At 40.5% G+C, this 24,860-nt stretch overlaps 2 protein-coding genes across 3 annotated transcripts; one reads left to right on the top strand and one right to left on the bottom strand.

Moving 5' to 3' along the window:
* Window positions 1-4,069: 4,069 nt before the first annotated feature.
* Smp_104680.1 (hypothetical protein) lies at window positions 4,070-14,794 on the bottom strand. Of its 2 annotated transcripts, XM_018790618.1 has the most exons (5): window positions 14,520-14,793; window positions 14,404-14,487; window positions 14,317-14,371; window positions 14,220-14,267; window positions 4,556-4,771 (listed from the first exon to the last, which is right to left on the bottom strand). In XM_018790618.1, exons 1-5 carry the CDS (start codon window positions 14,772-14,774, stop codon window positions 4,674-4,676), a joined length of 540 nt encoding a protein of 179 aa, XP_018646133.1. In that variant the 5' UTR covers window positions 14,775-14,793; the 3' UTR covers window positions 4,556-4,673. The 2 variants fall into 2 exon arrangements, with proteins under 2 accessions (XP_018646132.1, XP_018646133.1); XM_018790619.1 differs by having other exon boundaries at window positions 4,070-4,771; window positions 14,220-14,371; window positions 14,520-14,794.
* Window positions 14,795-14,953: 159 nt separating this feature from the next.
* Window positions 14,954-23,615, top strand: Smp_104670 (rab15, 13, 10, 1, 35, 5, and, putative). Its single transcript, XM_018790617.1, has 6 exons — window positions 14,954-15,103; window positions 15,141-15,262; window positions 15,297-15,374; window positions 20,665-20,754; window positions 21,535-21,651; window positions 22,402-23,615. The coding sequence occupies exons 1-6, from the start codon at window positions 14,962-14,964 to the stop codon at window positions 22,486-22,488; spliced, it is 636 nt and encodes a 211-aa protein (XP_018646131.1). The 5' UTR covers window positions 14,954-14,961; the 3' UTR covers window positions 22,489-23,615.
* The last annotated feature ends 1,245 nt before the right edge of the window (window positions 23,616-24,860 follow it).

Here is a 24,860-nt window from a genome sequence, read left to right as displayed (position 1 = left end):
TGAGCGGCCTAGCGTCCTTATTGGTCCTTTGCTCGCCTAGTCCGTCCACTCGACTCCAGAACACCAATAACAGCTCCTACTATGCAAATCATTTATTTCAAGCACAATTGGTTTATGTGCCAGACAAACAGACCACATCACACCGTAAAATAGAAAATAACGTTTGTACAACACCAAGCCAAAATATGGCTGTGAATGTGAGAGACATTAATCAATAAACTAAATATAATTTAGGAACAGAAAGTCGTATAATAATAATCTATAGGTCAAAATGAACCTTATAATAAGACGAATATAGATACACACAATCTAATAACTGAATATCTATACAACAAGAATATTTATAGAATATTAGTCCATTAATAGATCCCAGAGGTTACCCGTACTTTAATCTTCACTAAGATACGACAACCATAGTGTTGAACAACGTTCCATAATATTCTCCTATCCATGCTGTCAAATGCTTTCTCATAATGAAGTTGATGTATGGCGACGAATTCCATTCAATTGATTGTTCAACGACGATCCGCAATGTCACGATCTGGTTTGTACACAACCGATCCCTACGGTATCCGAGCTGTTGGTCGCGAAGTTAAACGTCTACTGAGTCTTTCATCCGGTTCAGCAACACTCTGTTTTCCAAACACTTCCTGGTAGTAATAGTAGTGTGATACATCTATACTTCTCATACTTCCTCAGATCTCCTTTCTTCGGTATCTTGGTGAGGTGTCCTTTTTTTCAGTCTGTCAAAGGCACTTGTTCTTCACTCGAAATCTTCCTGAGTAGAACTTGAAGCATACTTGCATGATCAGGTCGGGCATCTGGGTACAGAAGAGAGTCGTTTGGGTAGTCGATGGAGACTTGTTGGTCGCAGGTCAGATAACGGTGACTGTCTACTGCAACTGTGCCCAGAATACAACCTGTGTCAGCTCCTCTCCTGGTTGTCATGTCTTCTTTTGACCTTGTGAAATTTTTGGTGATTCAGATATAATCGATCTTTTTCTGTGTAGTGTGATCCAGTAACACCCATGTAGCTTCGTGAATGAGTTTGTGGCGGAGTATAGGACTGGATAGCATTCATCGTGGTCCTCTCCTTCTTTATTTTGAAGGACGCATTTATGACTCTGGATCCACGAGATCCCAATCATATAAGCACTTCTCGTGCTCCTTTAGACACAATCAGTGCAACTCCCTGTGTGTGAAACATCTTCACGATCAGAATACTTCTATCGAAGCTCATCTTTTCGGTCCAGTTAAGGTTCAATAGGTTCCACTTGATCCGAGAACTGCCAAGTTGTATCTCTTCATTTCGTAACCGTTTGACTGGTCCTCCCTGGATATTTTGCGTTCGCAATAGGTGACGTAAGTTGGCAAAAGCCAAACGAGATTTTTGAATCCATGTAGAGATTTCCTCAGACACTACACCATCAGTATTGATGAGACTCCCAAGATAACCGAAGCGGTCAACGTTCAAATACTTGACTTCTTATGAATAAATCGGGCTCTAACGCAAGCCAACCCTGAAGTGGCATTTTGCACTTAGGTGGGGGGATACGCATCCCGAACATCCTGACATTGTTTCTCAGTGCTACCAAAAGACTCTCCATTTTACCAGCGTCTTCACCAAACAGGACTGTCATGTGCATGTTCTAAGTCGATGAGTGGACCTCCTGGATAGACATCAATTCCTGAAAATTCAGACGACGAGGACGTTATTTCCAGCAGTAGGTCTATGATGAAATTGGATAAAAATGGAGATAGTGGATAGTCTTTCCAGACACCGCTTGAAGCTGAAAAATCAGATGACAGTTCGTTATAAGCTCTGATTCGACTAGTAGTGTGCAAGTAAAGAGCCCTCACAAGGTTTATGTACTTATGAAGTACACCTTTCAACGACAGACACTGCCACAGAACCTCTCGCTTTCCATAGTCCAGTGCTGCTTCTAAGTCAAGAAAAACGATCATTGTCGGACACTGATAAGCATGCCTGTGTTCTAAAATCTTGCGAATGGTGAATATGTGGTCGAGGCAGCTACGACCAACTCTGAAGCCAGTCTGAATTTCTCGTGTTTGCAGTTCACGTGTCTTTGTTAAGCGCCTAATAATTATTGATGCTATTATTTTAGATGCTATATTAGTCAAACTAATCCTTTCAACGAGACGGCACTGCTGACAATATGCAATACCTACACCGTTATTGGGGTACACGACTGTCAGTCACCATAAAACGGCTCCAGTACGGGTGAAAACTGTAGTATAATTAAAAAACAAAAAAAGTTATAACGATTCGGGAATCTCAGAGTATGACGGAAGACAAAGACCCGATACATCCGCGTCATTCCAAACAATTTCCACTAATGTCATTCAAAGTCCATAACCATTAGTTATGATAATCACGTGAACTCCGAACAGACGCTAGTCTATGATACGCTTGTTAACACTGCTGTTCTCGCAGCTTTTTGGATGTCACACAAAGGTACCTTGAGGTTAATATCATTTTCACAGTTGATTATCTCTTTCTCTAGTTGTTCCTGAAAGATATTCTCATTATTAAGTTGAACTCTAAGAGGTTTTCTTGCTGTGGCTTTTCTAAGTCCAGTAAGATGCGGACAAATACGTGCACGAAATAAAGCACGTTTTGAGTTTATACATGTACTCCAGAATGAGCCACAGTCTTCAATCCAACCCCTCTACCGATGAACAACGGCAATGTGATTTACTTGAGTTAATCGATAAGTCGGTAGTGAGGGTGCCCACGTCAGACGATGTTTTGCCTTATGTTTAAAGTTGGTGATTGTCAGAAATAGAAGGCTCTCTGAGCATAACTGAAGCAGACGCTCGCCAATATCTGTTCACTGAGCCGTAACAACGTAAGATCAAACTAAGTGACTTCCGGTTTGGTTTAGTTTATCTATTTGTGCATTGAAATCACACGCCACTATTACTACATTAGAGCGTTCAGCTTTTTTTAAAGTAGGTTGGATATATGCCTATAAAATTCATCTTCAACTTAAACCGAGCTAAAATTAGTGGGAACGTCAGTAGAGACAATGAAAAGGCAACAGCATGTTCCCCTATCTTTTCGAGTTCTTACTGTCCTGCTTAGTCGGACAACGCACAATCGACTGTCTATTGAAATCCAGACTAATAGAGACTGTTCTACCTTTAAATTTAATGTTTCACCTACACCAACGAGGCCACAGGAAGTAGCGGTGAGATCACCAGCTACATAAAGGGTGAATCGTACCGGTTCTTTATATTAACAAGGTGAGGTCAGATGAACGACTGCATTGTTGGCGCGTGGTGATAAAGACGTACGGTAAGGGCCACGAACTTCATGACTACTTCTATCTGTTCACTACCCAGGGTGAGTGCAGGATCAGGGTCCTGTCAGTCTTGTAGAATTACTTTACACTTGGAAGGTGAACAGCACATACCATACCTAGAGACATTAATTGCCAACTGATTAAGTGAGGATTGCATGACTTGGGTATTATCGCATAGTAAGACAATATCATTCGTATACTAAAGGCCGAAAAGTCTTTCTCCAGGCAACAGATGAACAATGTCATTACCTATCAGTGCTGTTTCCAGAACGTCATCGGTAGCAAAGTTGAAGAGGAATGGTGAGATTGGGCAACCCTGTCTAACCCCACTGCTTGAACGGAACGGTGGAGAGAGAGTACGCCTTACTTATGTAACAACTCTCTACAGTCAACAGTATGGCTTCTCTCTGAGACCTTAAGTTTCTGCTTTTAGTTTTAACGTTTTCCAACCGACCTACCTGGAGTAGTAGAACCTGAAGTAAAATATGTTCCAACTAACATAGCTCGGTTGAGTCATCACGATAGGCAGACCCGACCACCACGTCAAATAGCAGCTACGGTCAACTGCTAATTTGTTACTCCATGGTTGTATAAAACAAGACAACTTACACCACCTCTCTTTATTTCTTTTGTTTATTTTCGTTATCTTAACAAACAGGAGCAATAGTAACAAAGGAAAAGCTTATCTACACATTGGATACACGCTCAAAATAACAAGTAATGACAGACGACAGTTATATTTTGGCGACTGCATTTTAAAACATTCAATTTACAATGGATCTCAACGTTATGAAGGTAGATACCAAAAGATTGGAAATCATGAAAGCAGAAACTTAAATATATACACGGTGCGTATAGCTAATTCATAAAAATATACGACTTATAAAACATTTGAGTTTCTAAACATGAAATTATTGATTGCTTGCAAATGACAAAAAAACAGAAGTGAAAAAATAATTATTGAAATGTGAGTGCATGGAGAAATAAATTAATTTGGAAAATAATTTTAATACTTTTACATTCACTAAGCACAAACTTCAGCACAAAAGAGAAAAACAAATATATCAATCCTAATATGGCTGTTTTTTTAAATTTTTTTCGCCTAAACATGCTACATTCTGTACAAGCGACATAATGTTACTACAGGAAAGATTATGAGACATAAACAATTTACAGAAAATAGGATAGATATAGTTAATTAATCATCAAAGTTGACAGAAAAACGTAGGTGGATCAAAATAACAATATTTCCAATACTAACTTCCATGAAAACACCGACAACTGCAAAAGAGCTCACATCGGTGATAAACGTAGCTTGAATATTACTTCCTTGGCTACGCTAACTAATTACAGAAACTTATATTGCAAATGAAGATAAGAATAGTAAAAACCTTCACTGTTATCGCCCAATTTGAGTAGCAATCCAATCCAAACCTTGAGGAAGCCTAGAAAAAAGCAGTAGTAAGAATATCTTAATTTAAAAACAAAGAGAGAAATAAAAATTAATACTCAAGTAAAACTTCACAGAATCTCATTTGAAAAAACTGAAAAATACATGAAGCTTTGACGATAGATTGATTGCGAACTAAGAAACTCATTTTGTGGCCACTAGCACATCTAAACGAGTTTTACTCATGTACACTATAACCAATAACAGCACTGTTAAACTGGTGTCATTTGATATATATAAACAACTGAGATAAGGAATATCCTATTTTCAGTTATGTTTGCACAATCAGACAAAGATTTCCAGTAGATAATAGTAAGACGGTTTACTGATGGTTAATTCACTTAGACTAATAAGAGTAGAAGACTAACGTATTTTGAAGTACTCCGCTTTGCATTTGTTTGTCAAAATAGCATACAACCTACTATCATTGCCTTCTGTCATAGAAAATTTCCAGTTGTCTCAAACGTTATCATGGATTCTAAAACTCTCCCGCTTCACCGTCAGACTCTGTTAGATATTGGTAAGGGTTTTACTGAAATGTATGGATACTACATTGATAAGTCTATCTAAACGATCTCGAGTCACTGACTGGTCGAAAGTTGAATGCTACCACTCAATACGAATACTGAAACAGTCATTCTGAAACCAAGTATACCATTCAAACTGGCTTCCTTCAACGTTCTCACACTAATGCAGATCGGACAACAGACAGGGTTGGCTATGTCTTTAGAAAGTCTTAATATCGACGTCTGTTGTCTATCCGAGACCCGTATTCAAGACTCTAGTGAAGTACTACGAATTCGCTTTCCATCTGTCGCTTCGAAAGGCTTGTCTCATGTGCGTTTATCCTGGGACCCTGTGGCACCTTCGTCTGAATTTTCTGGCACTGGTGTCACATTAAGCGCTAGAGCTGAGGCAGCACTGATCGATGGGATCCCCACTAACAGTCGATTATGCGCTGTTAGATTAGAAAGTTCCATCGAAGTGAAGAGAAATATGTGTGAGAAACGATGTATTTTCGTCATTTCCGCCTATACTCCGACAGACTGCAGTCCGGATGGGTTTTACCACCAGTAAACAGTTCTTCTACAGAAAGTGCGTTCGACAAATATTGTAGCACTAGCCGGAGCCTTGAATGATCAGGTCGGGCATCTGGGTACAGAAGAGAGTCGTTTGGGTAGTCGATGGAGACTTGTTGGTCGCAGGTCAGATAACGGTGACTGTCTACTGCAACTGTGCCCAGAATACAACCTGTTTCTGTCTAACACTAACTACTTGCACAGTCATCGCCCGTGTCATCTGGCGTGCTCCCTCTGCATCTTGAACGTGGACTCAGATTGGTCATATCGCGATCGGCTACCGCTGGCGTGGTTGTGTACAAGACTGCTGCTTCTTTTGGATTACCTATCTAGACTCTGATCACGCCCTTGTTTGCGCTAATCTTACGTTACTTTTCAGTGGCCAACAAATTCATCGTCCTAATCGGATCGATGTCAGTAAATTAGTTGCAGCTCCTGTTGCAACTAAATATCCAACCGAGCTAGATTCAATGCTAGCTACTATCTCACCGAAAAGTATTGATAAGCATTAGTTTCAATTGCATGACGCCATGAAAATTACGAGTAAATCCGCATGCGGCTTCACGAAACGTCCTGCTTATAAGCACTGTGTTTCTTCAGGCTCCTTACAACTCATTGAAACCCGTCTGTCTACTCCGGGTAACCGTGAGTTTAACCACAAACGACGACTTACGTAATGAAATTCGGCAAAGTTTGTGAAAGGACCGAGAAGCCTGGTGGTCGGAGCGTGCCAATGAGTTGGAAGCAACGCAATCCTCACTTAATCAGTTGGTAATTAGTGTCTGCAGGTATGGTAGTAGTGGTCAGGCTTACCTATCATGATGAACCGATCGAGTTATGCTGGCTGGAACAATTGTTCCTCAAGGTCCTACCATGCCAGACAGGTCGGTCGGAGAGCGGTAAGACTAAAAGCATCAAACCCATGGTCCAAGGGGGAAGTCCTACTGCTGACTGTACAGAGGTGTGACAGCAGTAAGGTGTTTCTTTCAGACAACCAGCATGACAGCGGTGCTGCCTTCCCATTAGGAAGGGTGAGGTTAGAAAAGGCCGACCGTAAAAATGCACACCTCGCTTTATCCCACGGACTTCCGTCTCCGATGGTAAGGTACCAACAAGTACGCAACTAACACAAAAGTTACTCACAAAAAGGTCGTGTGTGATCAGCCTCAAGAAGTTGTCCATTGGGCACTGTGGTCACGCCCTCAGGTCACTAAGATCACTGTATTCATAATTAATATCCCTCTTCCATTCCTATTATTCCTCACACCCCGACTTTCAACTCTAAACTCCCTCTTTTGACTTCCTCCTTAAGTGTCATCATGGCCAACGAATCTAGTGCGCGGGACACTTTCCCAGGTCTACTAAAAACACGCTCCAAAGTACACACTGGAAACTCAACGTACCCTATGTCAAATCGGTTAGCAGGCATCCTTGGCTAAAACCTTGGAATCTCGTACCATTGATGTATGCAGTGACTCCAAAACACGCATACAGGATCCTAGTATGGTCATTCACTTGACCCCACCTCTCCAAAACGGAGAGCTGACGAGATACACCCTACGTTTATCTAGTGACCCAATGGCTAGTTCTCGTGGACTGGTAGATGTAGAAATAGCACTAAGTATGAGTGCAGAACAAGTACTATTAGAGTGGATCACTATTAACAGTCGTCTGTGCGCTGTTCGACTAAATGACTCCGTAAGAAATCGGAAGGATAGGGACACACATTATTGCCTTTTCGTCGTTTCTGCCTACGCTCCCACTGACTGCAGCGCGGATGAAGTGAAAAATGACTTTTACAGGAAGCTCTCTGAACTTCTTCAAAAAGCTAAACGCTCAGACATACTACTCGTAGCTGGTGACTTTAATACCCAAGTAGGTAGCTTAAACCAAATAAAAAGACATTTAAGTGGGTATTTTAGTATTCAGGCTCAGCGAACAGATAATGGTGATCGTCTGTTGCAAATATGTTCAGACAATCGTTTATTTTTAGCAAGCACTAATTTTAAGCATAAGGAGAGACATCGTCTAACATGGCAAGGACCCCCTGCACCAAACCAACGATGGACTCAAATAGACCATATTGCCATGTCATCATTGGAGAGGCTCGATAGAAGATTGTCACTTGTACTGGAATACATGTTTAGACTCTGACCACGCTTTAATACGAGCACGCATTTGTCTGCGCCTCAATGGACGCAGAAAATTCACATTAAAACCCATTAGAGTTGAACTCAGGGATGAGAAATCCAAAGAGATTCCAGGAACAAATGAGGTTACACTTAAGGAGTTCTGAGAACGAGGCTGACCCAGATGTTGCTTGGGATAATATACGAACAGCTGCGGAAACATCAGCGACATCTATTAGTTATTTGAACCAAAGGGTCACGAAAAACCAGTGAATTTCTACTTAGTCTATTGCAATGACAGATTCCCGTAAACTCATACCATCATGCTCTGAACACAATGAAGAGCGTGAACAAATCAGATCTAGGTTAACCAAAAGTCTAAGGAACGACCGTGAGTTTACGCGAATCCATCAGTGAAATAGACTTAGAGGAAATCCACTGGTTTTTTGGAGCCCTATGGTTTAAATGACTAATAGATGTGACTGCTGTTTCCACAGCTGTTCGTATGTCTTTCCAAGCAGCATCTGGGTCAGTCTCGTTTACAGAACTGCCTAGGGGTCCAAATCATCCTGCGATAACCATAGAGGGATTAGTCTGACTAACATAGCATCTAAAATACTAGCCTCAATAATTATCGGGCGCCTAACTAAGACTCGTGAACTGCAAACACGAGAAAATCAGGCTGGCTTCAGACCTGGTCGTGGCTGTATCGACCACATATTCACCATTCGTCAAGTTTTAGAGCACAGACACGCTTATCGGCGTCCGACAATGATAGTTTTTCTTGACTTGAAAGCAGCATTTGACTCTGTAGACCGAGAGGTTCTGTGGCAGTGTCTGTCATTGAAAGGTGTACCTGAGAAGTACATAAACCTTGTGAAGGCTCTTTACTCGAACACTATTAGTCGAGTAAGAGCTTATGTCGAACTGTCATATGATTTTACAACCTCAAGTGGTGTCCGTCAAGGCTGTCCACTATCCCCGTTTTTGTTTAACTTCATTATAGACCTGTTGCTGGAAATAACACTCTCTTCGACTGAATCTACAGGAATTGATCTCCTACCAGGGGGACCACTAAGCGACTTAGAATACGCAGATGACATAGTCCTGTTTGGTGAAGACGCTGGCAAAATGCAGAGTCTTCTGTTGGAACTCAGTAATAATGCCAGGATGTTTGGGATGCGTTTCTCCCCATTCAAATGTAAATTGTTACTCCAGGACTGGCCTGCGTCAACACCTGAACTAAGGATAGGGAGTGAAGTAGTCAAACGCGTCGACAACTTCACTTATCTTGGAAGTCTGATCAGCCCTAATGGGTTGGTGTCTGACGAAATCTCTGCACGGATTCAAAAAGCTCGTTTGGCTTTTGCCAACTTACGTCACCTATGGCGTAGACGAGATATCCGTCTATCAATTAAGGGACGAGTATACTGCGCATCAGTTCGTTCTGTTCTACTTTACGGCTGTGAAACATGGCCATTAAGAGTAGAAGATACTCGTAGGTTACTAGTATTTGACCACAGATGCCTTAGAAATATTGCTCGCATCTGCTGGGATAACCGGGTAAGTAATAGTGAGGTTAGGCGCAGGGTATTAGGGAACGATGGTAAATCAGTTGATGAGGTGATGAATCTTCATCGACTGAGATGGTTGGGCCATGTGTTACGTATGCCTGAACACCGATTACCACGACGCGCTATGATGAATAGTATTGGGGACGGTTGGAAGAGAGTTAGGGGCGGCCAAACCAAAACATGGCATCAGTGCTTGAAGTCACTAACTTCTAGTCTGAGCCATGTTGGCAGATGCAGACTACCTGGTTGGGGTCCGCGTGACTATCGTAACCAATGGTTGGAGACTCTGTGTGACATGGCTCAGAATCGATCACAATGGCGTAGGTGTATACACTCTTTATCTTCCCTTAAACCTTGAGACTAAAATTGCTTCATATCTCCCTTCCTATACTATATCCTTATATACAACCTATAATTTATATACTACTACCAACACTAAATTAACTACTATTAATCCGGTGTTGATCTTGTTGTGCTAACGAGGTATGGCAACTTGGACCGATGCATATATGTGCCTGGTCCTACGTTGTAGCTGACTGACTGAATAAAAGAAACTGGAATTAGGAAGTCGTGTGAGGAAGAGCAGCCGGTCCTGATGGATTGGCTTTAGAGGTTTTTAAATATGGTGGCCCAATTTTAGCGACTAGGTTGACTAATATTCTGGTTAAAATCTGGGAGTTGGACGTAATCCTATTCGACTGGTCACAATCACTGATTGTCCCAATATATAAGAAGGGGTCAAAATCATCCTGCGATAACCATAGAGGGATTAGTCTGACTAACACAGCATCTAAAATACCAGCCTCAATAATTATCGGGCGCCTAACTAAGACTCGTGAACTGAAAACGCGAGAAAATCAGGCTGGCTTCAGACCTGTTCGTGGCTGCATCGACCACATACTCACTATTCGTCAGGTTTTAGAGCACAGACATGTTTATCGGCGTCAGACAGTGATAGTTTTTCTTGACTTGAAAGCAGCACTGGACTATGGAGAGCGAGAGGTTCTGTGGCAGTGTCTGTCATTGAAAGGTGTACCTCAGAAGTACATAAACCTTGTGAAGGCTCTTAACTCGAACACTACCAGTCGAGTGAGAGCCTATGGCGAACTGTCATCTGATTTTACAACCCCAAGTGATGTCCGACAAGGTTGTCCACTATCCCCGTTTTTGTTTAACTTCATTATAGACCTATTGCTGGAAATAACACTCTCTTCAACTGAATTTTCAGGAATTGATCTCCTACCACGGGGTCCCCATCTAAATGTAAATTGTTACTTCAGGACTGGCCTGCGTCAACACCTGAACTAAGGATAGGGAGTGAAGTAGTCAAACGCGTCGACAACTTCACTTATCTTGGAAGTCTGGTCAGCCCTAATGGGTTGGTGTCTGACGAAATCTCAGCACGGATTCAAAAGGCTCGTTTGGCTTTTGCCAACTTACGTCGTCTATTGTGAAGGCAAAATATCCGTCTATCAGTTAAGGGACGAGTATACTGCGCAGCAGTTCGCTCTCTTCTACTTTACGACTGTGAAACATGGCCATTAAGGGTAGAGGATACTCGTAAGCCACTAGTATTTGATCACAGATGTCTTAGAAATATTGCTCGCATCTGCTGGGATCACCATGTAAGTAATAGTGAAGTTAGACTCAGGGTATTATAGAATGATGATGATAAACCAGTTGATGAGGTTGTAAATCTTCATCGACTGAGATGGTTAGGCCACGTGTTACGTATGCCTGAACACCGATTACCACGACGCGCAATGCTGACTAGTGTTGGGGATGGTTGGAAAAGAGTTAGGGGCGGCCAAACCAAAACGTGGCACCAGTCCATGAAGTCACTGGCTTCTGGTCTGAGCCATGTTGGTAGATACAGACTACTTGGTTAGGGTTCGCGTGACTATCGTAACCAATGGTGTTGGAGACTGGGTGATATGGCCCAGAATCGATCACAATGGCGTACGTGTATACACCCTTTGTCTTCGCTGAAAGTGATATTTAAATTGCCTCATATCTTTCTTCCTTCCTGTATTATATCCTTATATACAACCTTTATTTGTGTTACTACTATTGAAGTAACTGCTTCTATGAGTTTGGTGTTTATCTTGTGCTAATGAGGTGTGGCAACTTGGACGGATGCATATATGTGCCTGGTCCTACGCTGTAGATGATCGACTCGTAGGAAGGAAAGTTGCTGCAATAACGCTTACAAGAACATACAATTCAAGACACTTAAATTGCCCTGGGAGTTGAAAGATCTTCATTCGGAAAATTATGACTCCTCACGATGAAAGCCGAGATCCTTCGGAAGTCACGAGGCCTATGCTTCTATTAATCAGAGCAACAATCAATATAGGTACATTTAATGTCCAGATAGTGTGGGAGACAGGGAGGACCAGTCAAACGGTTACGAAATGAAGAGATACAACTTGGGGGTTCTCGGAGTAAGTGAAACCTATTGGACCTTAACCGGACAGAAAAGATAGGCTTCGATAGAAGTACTCTTATCGTGAAGATGTTTCGCACACAGGGAGTTGCACTGATTGTGTCTAAAGAAGCACGAGAAGCGCTTATAGGATTGGAATCTCATGGATCCAGAGTCATCAATGCATCCTTGAAAACAAAGGAGGGGACCACAATGAATTTTATCCGGTGCTGTACTCCGCCACAAACTCATTCACGAAGCTACATGGGTGTTACTGGATCACACTACACAGAAAAAGATCGATTATATCTGAATCACCAAAAATTTCACAAGGTCAAAAGAAGACATGACAACCAGGAGAGGAGCTGACACAGGTTGTATTCTGGGCACAGTTGCAGTAGACAGTCACCGTTATCTGACCTGCGACCAACAAGTCTCCATCGACTACCCAAACGACTCTCTTCTGTACCCAGATGCCCGACCTGATCATTCAAGGCTCCGGCTAGTGCTACAATATTTGTCGAACGCACTTTCTGTAGAAGAACTGTTTACTGGTGGTAAAACCCATCCGGACTGCAGTCTGTCGGAGTATAGGCGGAAATGACGAAAATACATCGTTTCTCACACATATTTCTCTTCACTTCGATGGAACTTTCTAATCTAACAGCGCATAATCGACTGTTAGTGGGGATCCCATCGATCAGTGCTGCCTCAGCTCTAGCGCTTAATGTGACACCAGTGCCAGAAAATTCAGACGAAGGTGCCACAGGGTCCCAGGATAAACGCACATGAGACAAGCCTTTCGAAGCGACAGATGGAAAGCGAATTCGTAGTACTTCACTAGAGTCTTGAATACGGGTCTCGGATAGACAACAGACGTCGATATTAAGACTTTCTAAAGACATAGCCAACCCTGTCTGTTGTCCGATCTGCATTAGTGTGAGAACGTTGAAGGAAGCCAGTTTGAATGGTATACTTGGTTTCAGAATGACTGTTTCAGTATTCGTATTGAGTGGTAGCATTCAACTTTCGACCAGTCAGTGACTCGAGATCGTTTAGATAGACTTATCAATGTAGTATCCATACATTTCAGTAAAACCCTTACCAATATCTAACAGAGTCTGACGGTGAAGCGGGAGAGTTTTAGAATCCATGATAACGTTTGAGACAACTGGAAATTTTCTATGACAGAAGGCAATGATAGTAGGTTGTATGCTATTTTGACAAACAAATGCAAAGCGGAGTACTTCAAAATACGTTAGTCTTCTACTCTTATTAGTCTAAGTGAATCAACTACTAGTTTGCTTTGACACATATGAACGATGTTAAGTTATGAAAACAATGTAAACGATAACGACCAAATAAACTTACAATCCAACTTGGCTGATTTATCCAGTTTATGTGCTAAATTTACACTGTTTTCGGATGCTAGGGGATTATCTACTATCTAAAGGTATTCAGGCAGTTAGGTAGTATTTTAAGGCCAAGAAACTACTTGAACTATTGATCAATCACAATAATTAAAGATATAAACATGAATTTCAAACCCACGATAAATGTTAAAAATTAGTTATCAGAAACTGAGGTTATTACTACTAGGCATTTTGTTTGTAATACAGCATTTAACTGGATGGTTTAAACATGATATCTTGAGTTTCCTAAGAGAGCGAACCCCAAGAAAACATCCATAAACAGAAAATCCTTTTTGGCTCTAATTTTTCACTAACTGCAGATTGCTAGACGAGGTAGATGAGTGCTGTACACGAATAATACTTTATACTGTAGTCCAGAATTCAGCATCTAAACTCTCCCGATTCAGATTATATTTATGGATGTTTCAATTTTTTCGAAAAAATAAACTTGACAAAGAAATGTTAATGGAACTAAATGTAAGTTTTTACTGCTCTCGAGATAATTAGGATGCATGGCTGCTGACGCACAGACAGTGTAAATTGTGTAAAGCAGTTTACACGATTGGCAAGTGTAATAACGTAACGCTAGACAAAATGATAACAGTTTCGTAACATTACCAACCTCGAAGTAGATCAAAGTTCCACAACTCGTCGTGGTTTTTGGATATATTCCACACGTGTATAATTTCATGAAACGAAATAAAGACAAAACTTTGATATACGAAACTAAAATCAGTATATAGAGTAAACATCAAATTATCAAAATATATGTACTTGTCATAACTACAAAACTGAATGGGTAAAAACCAAACTAAATGACGAACCCTTCTCCTGTGAGTGCGCAACAAGGCTGTACATGCCACGGGTGGTCCCTAATAGACGTAAGGTTTAGATTGTGACTGATTTCAGCAACAGACATACAGCCAGAAACATCTTGTTTGTTGGCAAAAATTAGCATTTTCGAACGTTTCAACTCCTAAAATAAACTAGATATCGTAGCTTACTTACCTCAGCAACTAGTAGCTTACACAGCTCCTGTTTAGTCAGGTATAAACGTTCCCGATCTGTACTATCAACCACTAAAATGACAAACTACATGCAGTTAACATATAATTGAAAAATACGTCTGAGCCTGCAAAGTATGTGGTCCAAGAAGCCCTAACAGAAGTCTGTCCACCAATATCCCACATTACGAAATGTAGGTTCTTCCACTTTACTTCCTCAACATTGCTTCCAATGGTAGGAGAAGTCTGTACAGCTTCTTTGAGAACGAACTGGTATAAAATAGTAGATTTTCCAGCATTATCCAACCCCAAAATTATGACTTTATAATCCCGAGAGTTGAAAAGCCTCCAAAACTTTGTGAACAATAAGCCCATCACCCATGTGGCCAAACTTTAAAAACCCTCTATACATTCCAATACATTTTTTTAAAATTAATACTAAACTTGCTTCGAAAAATCGAAATTTATACCATTATTTACTGTCTGCATATGTAAATTATGGTGATGATCACCACTTGTTTATCTTGCAGCTGATTCCGCGGGTTAATCAGGTTATGTTAAAATGGCTAAGGCTCCAAATGGTACAAAGGATTACGATGAAATGTATAAGCTTTTACTTGTTGGTGATTCATCTGTTGGTAAAACAAACCTTCTCCTCCGGTTTTCCGACAATAGTTTTAGCAAAACTTTCATAGCAACCATAGGTAATGTATTTGTCGTGGTACACACATAACTTTTAAGGCATTGACTTCAAAGTTCGCACCATAGAAATTGACGGGAAAAAAATTAAGTTGCAGATATGGGATACTGCCGGTCAGGAACGTTTTAGAACTATAACAACAGCTTATTATCGTGGTGCGATGGTAGGTTGTGACCAAATTCGCACTTATTTTTTAGGGTATCATGCTTGTTTACGATGTTACTAATCTAGATTCTTACCATAATATCACTACCTGGATGAACAACATAACCGAGGTAAGTTTCTAAGAGTATGCTTATGTCACCCTGCTAGGCATTTGCACTAGAGTATTTTACATAGACCAGTGTTTAGCATAAGGCGAGCGAACTTGATTAGTTCCTTCAACTTTCAGAATTATTCTCTAATTCCAACCCTAAGATAAGTAGAGAGTGTGATAATCTCATATCCAAGTATGGCGTCTCATTTTACGGCTTCTATTCAAGGGACAAACTTTCGGTCTGTAACCTAAGGACTTAAGTTCAATGTTACGCTTCCTATGGCAAAGATAAACTGTTGATTTATGTTTACAGTCTTTTGGCCAATTACGAACTTTCTAGGAATGAAGGAGTAAGTAGTGTCAGTCAGTGGGTAAACTTGATACCTGTTACTTTTGTACATCGGTTCAAGTCACCACATACTATTCAGTCTCAGTTTGGAAACGACAGGAGGCTTGATGGCCTGTGTCATTCCTGGCAATGATGGTCTCTCAGCTGATCCGGCTTTCTTTTGAAGGAGTCGACGGATGGAGCCTCAACCACGTGCTGAGGTAATGAGTTCCACTCGTTGATGATTCGATGGGAAAGTTGGTAGTCAGCTGACAAGTAATTCGTTCTGGGCTTGTGAACTTTTTTGGAGTGTCCTCGTAAATTTTCTGTCTTGGAAGACAAGAAAAATGAGGGTATATCAGGTGCGCATTTATCACTAAGCAATTTGAAAACTATAATCAAGTCGCCTCTGATTCTTCGATATGACAGCGGGAATAGGTTTAGCTTTTTCAGTCTAGTACCATACGGGAGCTTCTCTATTCCAGAAATCAGCCTAGTTGCCGTTCTCTAAACCCTTTTCAAGAGTTCACTGTCTTTTTTTAGGCAGGGGCTAGCTGATTGTATGCAGTACTCAAGTTTAGGACACACGAACACTGTATACAAAGTCAGAAATGTTTTAGCGTCGATATGACTAAAAGCCCTGCGTATGGACCATAAAGCTCTAAAACCTTTGGCGGCTATTGCACAGCAGTCTTTAAGTCTTGACTAACGATGACTCCTAAGTCATTGTGTGTCTGGACAATAGATAGCTCAGTGTAATTCATCGTGTATGTATCTGTCCCCTGGTGACCAATATGCATCACAATACACTAGGAGGTATTTATCGGCAATTGCCAGGTTTGGGACCATTCAGATAATCTCTCCAGGTCATTTTGGAGTTCTAAGCTATCACCCTTACTTTGTATCGCTCTCCATATCTTGACATCGTCAGCATAGAGCAAGACCGATGACGATAGCAGACGAGGGAGGTCATTTACGTACAGGAGGAATAACACGCCCCAAAACTGTACCCTGGAGGACTCCACTAAGCACAGTTTCCCAGCTAGACAACTTGGAGTTCACCCTTACTCTTTGTTGACGCCCAACTAGAAAGTCTTTTATCCACATCAATAGATTGCCTCCAACCTCGACATTCCTTAGCTTACATAACAGCCGGTTGTGGGGAACTTTGTCAAAAGCTTTTCTGAAGTCGATGTAGGCTACGTCTATAGGTAACTTTTGGTCCTTAAGAGCGCACCAGCTTTCACGAGCGACTAATAAGTTTGTGAGACCAGAGTAACCTGTTCTAAAACCATGCTGCTTCTCCGAGAGGATCCGGTTTTCATCGAGATACTTAAACAGCTCCTTCCGAATAATCTTTTCTAAGATTTTAACAACCACACTAGTTAGGCTAATGGGTCGGTAATTCTCAGGCCTATGTTTTGTACCTATTTTGAAGACAGGACTTACTATGGCGTTCTTCCAGTCTTTTGGTAGACGACCCTGGGTTACGGATAGTCTGGGCACCTGGGCAGTATCACAGCCCTCACACAAATCAAATGAGATTTGTGAGGCGCATATTTATCTGGTGCTTTTTGTACCAATATTTATGTGTTTAAATAAATAAATAAAACGGATAGATTAAAACGTATACTTAAAGGGTTCGCAACAAAGTTAGCTAATTCCTTTAGTAACCTAGGATGCAGTTCATCGGGTCCAGTGGATTTGCCTATGCAAAGCTTAATCAGCAGACCAAAGACATCGAGTTTTTTAGTGGTCACGCTGTCCAGTGTTTGTGTGGGGAGATTTCCATGGACTGGTGAGTAGGAGAAAAAGTTGTAATACCAAATCCCCGACTAATAGAGTCAACAACAGAATCACTGTTACTACAAAAGATTACACATTGAAGATACGATTCGAGAAGAAAATATAAATGAGTGATATAAAAACAAAAAAGATTATGACGAATCGGGAATCTCAGAATATGGCAGAAGACAAACAACCGATACATCTGCGTCATTCCAGACAATTTCCACTAATGTCATTCAAAGTCCATAACCGTTAGTTATGGTAATCACGTGGACTCCAACCAGACGCTAGTCTATGTTACACTTGTTAACATTGCTCAGTCCAATTATCAATCACTTCATGGACTGATCCCATGTTTTGTTTTGGCCACCACTAGCTTTCTTCCAGACCACTCCTACACCCGAAAACGTCGATCGTAGAGGTAGACAGTAGTTGGAAATACGTAACACGTCCCAACCACCTCAGTTGGTGGAGATTTAATACCTCATCAATCCATTTCCCATCCTTGCCCCCAAATGCCCTGGTACGGCCAAGAGTGGGGAGAGTCCGCTCTCCTTCTCGAAATGCTCTCACATGGCTACGCGAATATATAGCCTCTGCCAGGGAAGTCCTACTCACTGCCTTCTCGTGGCCGGGGTGTTGTTTACGAAAGTGAGAGGACGAAAAGCGAATGTCCGGCGCTTTAATCGGGTTGGTGGACATGGAGGGTCCACCTAGGGGAGTTGGAAAACCCTGATTCCAAACCAATGGTGCACATGGGCTCCAGGATCCTGATGGAACGAATGGCGTATGAACCTATTGTTGGTCACCGGCTACCATGGGACTGCATCTCCTCACGATGCTCTACTGTCTTGTGGATCAGACTTTTAGGTCAAAGGCTCGGGGTGTGGCCCACTAAGAAAACCACCTGTTTCAGTCTGGGCACCTGGGCAGTATCTCAGCCCTCACACAAATCAAGTGAGATTTGTGAGGAGCATATTTATCTGGTGCTTTTTGTACCAATATTTATGTGTTTAAATAAATAACATTTCCCATCCTTACCTAGTACCTTATTCCTAACCTACTCATTGCTTACCCCGTGGTCCCAAAATACACGAGCAATGCTTCGAAGGCTCCCACGGTCGAATACCAGGAACCTACGAATATCCCCTATTCCTAATGGCCATGTTTCACATCCATAAAGTGGAACGGACCAAACTGGTACGCAGTAAACTCTCCCTTTGCTTGGAACACAGATATCTCGCCTACGCTGCAAGTGACGCACCTTAACGAAAGTCAGTCGAACCTTATGAATCCGTGACGAGATTTCGTCAGACACCACACCATCGGTATTGGTGTGACTCCCAAAATAGGTAGAGTAGTCGGTGCGTTCAAATACTTCACACCCTATCATTAATTCGGGTTCTGACGCAAGTCAATCATGAAGTGATATTTTGCACTTGAAGGAAGAGAACTCCATCCCATACATGTTTGCACTGTTGCTTAAGATGGTCAGAATACTGTGTCTTGTTAGCGTCTTCATCAAACAGAACTACATCATCTGCGTATACTAAGCCAATAAGTGAATCTCGTGGTTGAAGGTCAACCCCTGAAAAGCCAGACGATGAGAGTTTTATCTCTAAAAGCATGTCTATAACGAAATTAAATAGAAGTAATTTTCCGACCACGTGTCTCAAGCATTGTCTGTAAAACTGTCCTCACACCTTTCAGGATGTGTCACTTTTCAGTCTATGGGACATAGTCTTCACAGTGTCCTAGCATAAGTCTCATCAATTTTTCATGTATTTTCGCCTGTCAGTGACCCCATATCTTGGTCTGGCTTCCCTAACTTCCTTTTAACCTACTACACTAGTAATCATAGTCTGTCGGTGTTGGTGACAGTTGGTATACGTATCACATGTCCGACATATAGTTTGGATAGCCGTTTCATCAGACGATATGCATTTCGTGAACTCGAATCGTTAGACCTGGTGGCACGTGTAGAAGAAGTCGAAGACAAAGGATAAGAGTTGATAGCGGAAGTAGGAGTGTTTCGTAATAAATATGGGGTTTGGTTATGAACGAGTAAATCTCTCATGTTTTTAGAGGTGCAATAGTGGTTATGACTTAGATACACATACCTTAAAAGGATATTTTCTTGAATTACTTATCAAGGGAGCTGGATTAATAACACTCTTAGCAACGTGGGAGTGTGACTGCAGAACTTTGAAGACAACCGCTTGATACTGATTGAACAGACCGTTTTGAGCGGATTCACGAGTTGGCCCCTGTTATATCTTATGACTTGTGACTCCATCAGTATATGATGTGACGATGTCGCCAATTAGAGAACAGTTAATTATCGGTCGGACCAATGACACGAAACCCGTACGAGCAGTCTAGAGTCCTTATCGGTCCTTGCTTCCCGCCTAGCCCTGTCTGTTAAGTTCAGAACACCAATAGCAGCCTCTGCGATATGAGTCCTTTATTTCAAACATATTTGGTATATATACTAACCAAACAGACTACATCGTACCATAAAATAGGAAACAATATTTGCACAAGCTTTAGCCAAATGTTGCTGTGATTGTGGGAGACAGTAATTGATAAACTGAACATAACTTAAGAATGGTAAATCATATAGTAATAGTTTTTAGATCAAAATAAAGCTTGTAATGATAGGAACATGAATATGAATAGTTTAGTTAATAATCAATTATACAATATATATATAGTATTAGACCATAAACAGATCCGAATAGTTTACCATTCATTATTCTCATCGGGATATAACGGCTCTGTACTTTTGAGGTAATACCGTCGAGGACGAAAACCCCTGCGGTAGGATATGGTGTGCTTTTCTCAGGGCCGGTCTTGTCTAACCCCGTCCTTTTATCATGACAGAGCACCATCGGTGCTGATTGTCTGAAAAGAACATCCCACTGTCGTCATCCCTATACAGTCAGCAGGTTGTTGCTTTTAGTCGTACTGTCCTCAACCCAATCTGCCTTTCGTGTTAGGACCTAGAGAAACGAATGTTCCAGTCAAGTTGGGTCATCACAATATGCAAGCTTTACTGTCACATTAAGTTAGGAGTTACGGTGGCTGACAAACTCTTCTAAATACGATCAAAGTTACACTTAAACCTAATTTGTCATAATAGGTCTGTTGTTCTTATAATCTTCATTTACTTCGATAAACCATTTTTTTTTAGCATACTAATGAAGGCGTAGCGAAGATGCTACTTGGAAATAAATGCGATCTCGAAGCACAAAGAGTAGTAAAGTATGAAAATGGTTTTAAGGTTAGTTAAAGTATTCATCAATTTTAAAAGTATGGATATATTCTTTGTCAGATAACCCTGTTACTACCAATGATTTTGTCGCGTTAAGCCGAAGATTCCATATTGTATTAAATATATATTAAATAAACCAATGAATAATAATAATTAGCGTTAAGTTTATTTCAAGTAACATTCAATCGTGATTATATTTTTAGGCTCGCTTATAGAGTAAATACAAGTTTTCACCCAGTTATGTACGTACCCAAATCTCAACCGTTGTCACAATTGTAAACCCAAGTTACTCTAGACGGTTAGTACAAGCATCATAGAACTCGGTCTAAGTCGCAACATATCATATCAAACCATTAGCAGTAATCTAAAGCATCAAAATAATAGTATCAGTGATAGCGACAATTTAAATACAAAGAGTATAGTTAAAAAAATACGGTAGTATCTTTAGTGCTTGAACAACTGACATGGCTCATAATACAAGACAGTGTGTTTCCTGCTTGAATTTGAACTGATTGACTATTTAACTCATGAAGAACACTCACGGCTGTTTTTCTCTATCACGTTCCCCTTTAAAGGTATTTAAGCCAGGTGAGATTTTAAGACAACTGTTCACAAACAGTAACAGGATGTTTTTTGTATGTATTTTATTGACTTGTTTGGATTGTTACCTGTTACATCGTTTTCGTCTATGAAACCAAAGTAGTTGTGGCGAAGTTTATACGTAAGACTCAATTGTATTGATCGGTTATATAAGATTATAAATCAGTAAGTTTACTTGTTTCTCTACAGCTCGCCCAATCGTATGGAATCAGTTTTATTGAGACCAGTGCTAAAGGGGGTATTAACGTCTCTGAAGCGTTTACAATCTTGGCCCGAAAAATAAAAGCCAAGAGGGAGCAGGAAGCTGTAAGTTTACATATTGTGAGCCGTCCCCGTTATTTTATTCCGTATATATGTATTTAGACTAGTATTGGCCTTTTGTCTACAACGCACTACGTTTTAATACACTAACCTCTAGAAGACTTTTGAATGTCAGTTTTATAATTATCATTATGTAGGCTTACGAAGTGAAGGAATTTACAAATAGCATAACTGTACATTAATACTAGGGATTATCTAAAGTCCTGGAGTCAGTTTAAACTTATATCAGGTAAAAGAACGAGGATTATGTTGCTTATTTTGTTTCTTGTAATTAAAGTTAGATGTTATGTTAGTCAATGTAAGACCTGACACAGATGTACATCGACTCAAGGTCCTGCGTCACTTATGCACAAAAACATTAAGTCGTGTCTACATTTCATCTGCACTAACAAAACTTTTTATATCTAGGTTATATCACTAGCACTGACTATGTGCCTTATATGGTTACTATGTAACCGTATTCGTGTGTATCTGTAATTGCTAGTTGGATAGTTGTGTTCCAGTGCCTTCATATGAATCAAGTTACAGACCTAAGTAAAAACCTTTGGACGCAGACATCGAAAGTAATGTAATCCATCACCGCAACGTTTATCCTAATTTTCTTGGCTTTATCTAAAACGTGTTATACGAGTATAAAACCAAACTTCTCTTCTTAATCCTATAACTCCGTTTGTGGTTTTAACGGAACTTTAAGTCGATCTTATTTAATGTGAGCTTTTTTTGTTTGATCTTTAGAACCTTAATAACCCACCTAGAGAAGACATAAGAAATATAACCAGCAAACGACCCAAACGCCTAATGTGGGGATGCTCTATATTGTAAATGGCTTCTCCATTGGTTTTTCCAAGAAACTCCTTTTAGACATCATCTATCCCGCACTCAAACATTGAACAATTCTTGATTTTAGGGATCTTCATTTGGTGCCTTTTATAGCCTCATTTCTTCGTCGTCCCTTGCTCGTATTTGACACAGATGGGTTCTATCTCTCCATCATACAGTTTCGTTTATTGTCTTCAATTATCTACTTTTACCATTATAAAAACATATTTTATCAGCAAATTGCTTTTTCCCTTTCATTAAGTTTTTTTTCCTTTCGTTGTTACGAATCAAGCCGGTTTTATCACTTAATTAAAATTAGTTGGAATAATTTTTGTGTGGTTTGGTTTCTTCCACCTCATGGTTAGTCTACACTGACGTGCAGTTTTTCATGATTGTTTTATTTTTTGTCTCAAGATCACTAGTTTCTCAGTGATTGTAAATAATCCATTTTGGTACGTATTCCTACTCTTTCCAAAACCTGATTCTGTCCTACTTCTTTTCCAAAACTTGTTAAGTTGCTAAACTATATGTATATATGTTGTTAATTTGGCCCTATATTCTCTGACTTCTTTATTTTTGGGAACCTATTATGGTGTAATTCTAAAGCTTCATTTTGAGCGTTTTTATCTGCGCGTTTGCGCTGTTAGCACTATATGCATCTGCATCTATATGAAAATACATTTAATCATATTTTTAGACCAGCAAAACCTTGAAATTCTGTCTACAGTTTCACTTACAGAATATGTACACCTATTTATGGCTTATAAAGCCGTTATAGATTATACTTATAAACTTCTCTGTTAGGCACAATATATCATCTGTACTGGGAGTTGGTCTTGCTGGTTTCAGTTGATTTTTTCATTTGATTAAACTTCAAGTAAAAACAACTGTTTCTCAAGAAAACGTATGCTTTTCTAAAGCATGTGATTTTTATTATTGGTCTTCTATTATCAGAATTCCCTAAGGAATTCTCGATAGAGTTGCTTCTCGTCTTTCTGTCTTGCTTTTTTCATTTAATCTACTGCCTCATCAGCTTATCAGATTATATGCAATACCAAGTGAGCACTATTATGTTACTCTGTTTTATTTTTCATTTTGGCTAATATATTTAATACTGATTACAATAAAACTCATATTCAAGTTTCTTCTGATATTAACTATTAGTGCGTAAATGTCTAACTCTTGAACCCATAGATATTACATGAGTCTTTATACTACTTACTACCAAGAATTATGCGTCAAGTCGCATCTTAGCATGTTATATATTAACGTGATATATGGTTGTAGTGACGTCATGTACAGTGTAACTCCCGAATGCCCTGGTACGGCCGAGGGCGGGGGGATTCTGCTCTCACATGGCCGCGCCTATACTGCCACTACCTTCGCAATAGATGACGTAAGTTGCAAAAAGCCAAGCGAGATTTTTGAATCCATGCCGAGATTTCCTCAGACACCACACCACCAGTATTGATGAGACTCCCAAAATAAGTGAAGTTGTCGAAGCGTTGAACTACTTCACTCTCTGGCGGTAATCATTTGGATTCTGTAGAGGAAATTTAAATGTTAAGGGTGAAAATCAATAATCATGTTTACTATGATCTGATGAAAACCTAACAAAATAGATTGAAGTTGCTGCTCTGATTATTGACAAACTCGATTATCCGTACTAGCGAATCGCATAACAGGTAGAAAGTTGTATTGGTAAAAATGTCAGTCACAACGTAGAACTTCGTACGTACGTACATCAGTTCGAGTTGCCATACCACACTAGCACAGAGATGCAGTTGTCGATTCAAATCCCATAGTGGTAGAGGTAGTAAGAGTATAAGCAGTAATCTGAAAGATTAGGGTTTAGAGATGTTAGTCGAGGGATATAATCCAGTGAAATAAATGTGGAAAGAGAAAAAAGATTAGAATTTGGTATAACACAAAGAGTAGATGCACCTGCGCCATTGCAAACGATTTTGAGCCATGTCATTCAAGGTCTCTAACCATCGGTTGCTATCATCTCACGGATCCCAACCAGGTAGGCTACACCTACTAATGTGGCTCAGTCTACTTGTCAGTGACTTCATCGATTTGTGCCACGTTTCGGTCTGGCCGCCCCTAGCTTCCTTCCAACCTACACCATAAACATTGCACGTCGGGGCAGTCGGTGGTTGGGCATACATAACACGTGTCTCAGCCATCTCAACTGATGAAGTTTCACTACTTCATCAATCGATCTGCCATCCTTGCCTAGTACCCGTTTCCTAACATCTGCATTACTTACCCGGTGATCCCAGGATATACGAGCAATGCGTCGAAGACACCTATGATCGAACACTAGTAGCCTACGAATATCCTCTACTCTTACCGGCCATGTTTCATTGCCA

The sequence above is a fragment of the Schistosoma mansoni genome (assembly GCF_000237925.1).
Source record: "Schistosoma mansoni, WGS project CABG00000000 data, supercontig 0049, strain Puerto Rico, whole genome shotgun sequence".
In the NCBI taxonomy this organism is placed as follows: domain Eukaryota; kingdom Metazoa; phylum Platyhelminthes; class Trematoda; order Strigeidida; family Schistosomatidae; genus Schistosoma; species Schistosoma mansoni.
The sequence above is the reverse complement of the archived record's forward strand: the minus strand, read 5'-3'. Positions and strand labels throughout refer to the sequence as shown.